Below are 6,000 nucleotides of genomic sequence, written 5' to 3' on the forward strand. Positions count from 1 at the left end.
CAAATTTATTTTAATTTAGGCCAGATATATTTCGATTATCATTAATCCATTTGTTTGTGCATTTAATGGTTTAATTCTTACTTTCAGATATATTAAAAATAATTTAATTTTATTCATAATTATACTAATATATTAATTAAAATTATAATTTTATTTGTACATTAAATTAATTAAGCCTATATATTACTTATAACTGTGTGCCTATTATTTTGTCTAGAAAACTTTTATTCCATGTGATGACATTTACAATGTCCAAAAAATAGCTTCTATTTTTTAATCAATTTCTTTTATCATTATTTTTTTAAAAAAAAGCGATAATTAATATTGTTAAATAGTGATATTAATTTTTTTAATTAATAAAAAAACTTTTAACAAGAATTGTTAAATAAGATAAATAAATAGATAAACAATATTAATTTTTTTATTGTTTAAAAAATTATACTTGAAATAAATTGTTTTTTTAAATGAAACACTCAAATTATTATACTTAACTAATTATCCAAAATAATATAAAATATTATATTTTATAAGATTAAAATTAAAAAAAATTTAAGAATCAAGATTTACATTTATCAATCAACATAGTTATATTATGTACATGGTTTTTACTAAAAATACAAAAAATAAATTAATTACTTATAATATTTAATTTTTCATCACTTAAAACTTTTTACCTTATCATACGATAGTGTTTTTTAGGGTAAAGTGCATTTTATCTTAATGGATCACATAGCATTTTACTAGACATGTAACATTACTCTATTTAGTTTATTTGGTTGGAATATAAGATTATGTTGTTTTGTTGACGGAATGTAAGATTACTTAAAAATATATTTTACTAAATCATCCTGGTAGAATTTGCATCTTTTATTGTTTACTACAAAAAGGTTGAAGTCTATATTATATATCTTATTTTACTGATAAATTAATGCATTTATCTAGTAAATTAATTTAATGTTTATTTTAATTAAATAAATAAATCGGATTTGAGGAGGAGCAATAAGTAAATAGGGATTCTCTTTTAATCAAAGTGAAAAAAGAAAAAATTGAAGAAAAATACATTTTTAATTATTGAAACATGTTAGAAGCCAAGAGTGCTATCCCTAGTATCCTAGCAAGAACAGTGGCTGTTGCGGTTTGAGATGACGGAAAGTGGTGGCAACGACGGGTTTGGGGGCGATGAGATCTCCCTGCTGGCAGAGGAATTAATTCAATTATCGGTTAAAACTTCGATGGTGGAACCAAGTGAGAAACCAACTCTAATCTGTACTATTTGGATAGAGAAATCTTACAATCTAGATAGCTTCAAAGCGCAGATGAGAAATATTTGGAAAATAAAGAACAAGTTTGAAATTCAATCGGTAGGGCAAAACGTGTTTATGATTGTCTTTAATTTCGAGGAAGATTTAGAAACTATTATGGAAGGACAGCCATGGTTGTTTAGGAAGAGTTTAGTTATCTTTGACCGACTGACTAAACCAATGGAAAGAAATCAGATCAGATTAGTTTCATCCCCGTTTTGGATCAAGATTGGGCCATGTTTACCAGAATTTGATAAAAAAATCTCTTGCATGCTATAGGGGTTACTTTCAGAGGTGTTCTCAGATCTGAAGTTAATGGTGAGTTTTGTCGCCTTAGAGTTAATTTACAAATACAGAAACCCTTGCGTAGGGGTATATTTGTTTTACGAAGTAATGGAAGTAGATACTGGATCCCTTTCAAATACGAGAGATTACCAAAATTTTGCTTTGGTTGTAGCATAATGAGGCATGATCTTCAAGAATGCACAATAGTGGAACCTGTAGAAAAAGACAGAATTAGAGAAGACCCACCTTTTTCTTTAGCACTTAAAGCAGAATTAAACTTAATTGGAAAGGAGTGTATGAAAATTAATGCTATAGGGAAAAAATTACAACCACAGAGCTCGTACACAGGAGGAGTCACAGCGAATCAGGAAACGTGCTTGTTTGATGGCAAAAATAGTGGTCAGATTCCAGTACTGCAAAAAGAGGTGTGGGCGATAATAACAGGAACAGAGATAAGGAAGCAACTGGAAGGAGAACAAGACAGGAATATTTCAGGAAAAGACAAAACCGACGAAGAATTATTACAGCCAATTAAGAAATCCAATTGGAGGAGAGTTAAACCGTTAGAACCGATGGAATGTCATGGAGTTGAGAGTAAATTGTAGAAGAGGAAATTGACAGATGTTGATTATGATGATTACATCACAGAAGAATCACGGGATAAGGCAACAAAGAGGAAGAGATGTGAAGGAAAGGAGTTATTACATGAGGTGGAAACAAATATGTCTGTTGCCAACCTTACTCAGAATAGATCGGCGGCTGCCAAAAGGCAAGCCGACCGGACGCAATGAAAATCATTTATTGGAATGTCCGTGGATTGGGGAGCCCACGGGCAATAAGAAGGTTTCAGTTTTTACTGAAATAGAATAATCCCCAAATAGTCTTCATCATGGAGACTAAAATTAGTGAAAGGCAAATGGAGAGTATTAGACGGAGGTGTGGTTTTCTGAATGGTTTTGATGTAGGAGCAGTAGGTTCGCGAGGAGGAGTCTGTCTAGCATGGAAAGAGCAGACCCAGGTTAGTCTTCAAACCTTTTCAAATAATCATATTGATGTTTTGATCAAAGAAGATGATGGTGGTACAGAATGGAGATTCACAGGGTTTTATGGATCACCTTATATACATGATAAAACTAGTTCATGGAATTTATTAAGAACTCTGGGGCAGGAACATAACTATCCTTGGCTAGTTTGTGGAGATTTTAACGAAATAATGTATTCTTTTGAAAAAAAGGGAGGTCAGGCAAGGGAGGAAAAAAGGATGGAAGCATTTCGTGATGTACTTGAAGAATGCCAACTTACTGATGTAGGATATTCAGGAGTATGGTATACGTGGGAAAGAGGGAATCTACCGAGTACAAACATTAGAGAAAGATTGGATCGTGGCGTTGCAAATGGAAAATGGATGGAATCTTTCCTAAGTGGCAATGTTCATCACTTAACGTCTTCACTTTCTGATTATTGCCCTCTTTTGATTAGCACAACAAATGCGGGTAGGTTAAAAAGAACTCCAAGATTTAAGTTTGAGGCATGGTGGACTGCAGAGGAATCGACTGAAGAGGAGATTAAGAAATCATGCGAGTCATCAAATAGATCTCTAGTTGAAAAATTCAAAAGTTTACAGATTAGTCTGACAAGATGGGCACAATCAATAAGGAAGGCCCGAAAAGAGTTGACAAATAAATTCACAAAGGAGCTTGAAATTCTGCTGGAAAAGGACAGAGATGATACAATGGCACAGATAATAAATGCGAGAATCCATTTAAATTTGGAAGTTGATAAAGAAGAGATGTACTGGGAACAACGAGCAAGAGCAAACTGGCTTCAGCTAGGGGACAAAAATACGACATTTTTCCACAAATATGCTTCAATACGAAAACGTATTAATTCGGTTAACAGGCTAAATACAGATGATGGAAGGGAGATTGCTGAAGAAGCAGAAATAATTGAGACTGCTGCAAAGTACGTCCAGAATCTTTTTCTATCTAATGGGGTGGGGAATTTTTCCCACCTCTTATCAGGTATTAAAAATAACATCTCTCCAGACATCAACACAATTCTACTTGCACGATATACGGCTGAAGAGATCTTCAATGCAATAAAAGGCATGGGACCCACTAAAGCACCAGGTTATGATGGCTTTCCAGCACTTTTCTTCCAGAATTACTGGCATATTGTGGGTAAAAATATTGAAGAATTTTGCTTGGGAGTTTTGAATGATGGAAAAAGCCTTGGTGATTTCAACCTTACTGATATAGTACTTATCCCAAAGATTCCTAACCCCACAAATCTTGTCAACTTTAGGCCTATCAACTTATGCACAGTTATTTATAAAATAATAGCCAAAGTTATTGCTAATCGTCTTCAGGAATTCATTGGTGGATGTATTGACAATGCTCAAAGTGCGTTTATTCCTGGGAGGTTAATTTCTGACAATATCTTGGTTGCCTATGAACTTATGCATACACTTCGACAAAAAAAAAAGGGGAAAAAAGGATTCATGGCAGTGAAACTCGACATGAGCAAAGCATATGACAGAGTTGAGTGGACATTCCTGAAAGAAGTAATGCGTCGTATGGGCTTTGCAGAGGAATGGATATCACTAATTATGAGATGCATTTCTACAGCCTCTTATGTGATAAACATCAATGGAAAGAGGAGTACTGTTTTTAAACCTACTAGAGGACTCCGTCAAGGGGACCCACTTAGTCCTTTTCTTTTTCTAATCTGTAGTTAGGGACTTTCGTCCTTACTCAGGATAGCAACAGTAGAAGGTTTGATAAAAGGAGTTAAAGCTAGTAGAAGGGGCCCGACGATCTCACATTTATTATTTACGGACGATTGTATCTTGTTCAGTGAAGCTTCAAAAAATAAAACAATGATTTTGAAAGACATCTTGAAGGAATACGAGTGGTGTTCAAGCCAATGTGTGAATTTTAACAAGTCCACGTTTTTTTTCAGTTCCAATATGGTGGAAGGGGACAAAACAGCTATTTCAACTGAAATGGGATTAAAGCGTTCAACAAATATGGAGAAATATTTAGGACTGCCTAATATGGTAGGAAGGAGAAAGAAGGAATCCTTTCAGAACCTTAAGGATAGGATTAAATTGAAGATCGAGAATTGGAGTACAAGGTTTCTATCACAAGGGGGCAAAGAGGTTTTTATAAAATCTGTTCTTCAGGCTATACCAACTTATGCTATGGCATGCTTTCTTCTACCAAAATCATTATGCGAGGAGTTCGAAAATATTTTCGCTAGATACTGGTGGCAAAAAAGTAAGAAATCGAAAGGGATTCATTGGTGTAAATGGAAAGCTATGCGCAGCTCTAAAGAGGAGGGCAAAATGGGATATAGAGATATGGCTCAGTTTAATATTTCTTTACTTGCTAAGCAAGGTTGGAGAATTATCAATAATCAGGATGCTCTTGTTATGCAAGTTCTTAAAGCGAAATATTTTCCAAATGATCATTTTTTAAATGCTCGTTTGGGAAATTCCGGCTCTTATGTATGGAAAAGTATTTGGGCAGCGAAGGCTTTACTGGCAAAAGGGTTATGCTGGAGAGTTGGTACGAGTTCTAATATACTCATTAATGAGGATGCTTGGGTTCCGGAGGCAGTAAATTTCAGATTATCAACAGTGAATAATTCAATGCGTAATCTCAAAGTTAATGAGTTAATTGATTGCAATACCAGGCTTTGGAAGAGGGAGTTGATAAATAATACCTTCACAGAAGAAGACGCTGCAAGAATTCTTAAGATCCTTCTGGCACGAACGCCTCACGAGGATTTCCTCATCTAGAGAGGTGAGTTGACGGGTGAATTCACGGTCCGAAGTGCTTATAAACTATTACAGAGTTCGAATGAAGACCCTAGTGCTTATGCATTACAACTTATCTATAGGAAATTCTACAAAAAACTTTGGAGCCTAAATCTACCAGCTAAAATTGTAATTACAATATGGAGGTTATCATGGAACTTCTTGCCTACAAAAGTGAATATGCAGCACAGGAAGCTTTCAAACATCACAACATGTCCCCGTTGTGAAGCACGAGCTGAAACATTGGACCATCTTTTTCGAGAGTGCCCTGTCACAATTGATGTATGGATTGCGTTATCATTCCAAGGTTTTCTTAATAGACTAGAGTATGGATTTTGTATAGTGGATTACCTGGGTATTTGAACAACTCAATCCTTGTCAAAGTCGTTTATTCTGCTGCGCTCTATGGGCCATATGGGGAGATCAAAACAGAAGAATACACGAAGGAAAAGTTAGCAACGGCAAAAAAACTGCAAATTTCATCAATAATTACATTACTGAGTTAACTCACTTTGAAATAAGGAAATCGGCAAAAATCACAGGAAAGCAAAGATGGCAGCATCCACATCGTGAGTTTATTAAAATAAATTTTGA

General features: G+C 34.6%; 1 protein-coding gene across 1 annotated transcript; it reads left to right on the forward strand.

Annotated features, from left to right (window-relative positions):
- The first annotated feature begins 4,554 nt into the window (after window positions 1–4,554).
- On the forward strand, window positions 4,555–5,388 carry LOC107922312 (uncharacterized mitochondrial protein AtMg00310-like). The gene has a single exon (XM_016852298.1). The coding sequence runs from the start codon at window positions 4,555–4,557 to the stop codon at window positions 5,386–5,388; it is 834 nt and encodes a 277-aa protein (XP_016707787.1).
- The last annotated feature ends 612 nt before the right edge of the window (window positions 5,389–6,000 follow it).

This window comes from Gossypium hirsutum, chromosome D13, assembly GCF_007990345.1.
Source record: "Gossypium hirsutum isolate 1008001.06 chromosome D13, Gossypium_hirsutum_v2.1, whole genome shotgun sequence".
Classification (NCBI taxonomy): Eukaryota; Viridiplantae; Streptophyta; class Magnoliopsida; order Malvales; family Malvaceae; genus Gossypium; species Gossypium hirsutum.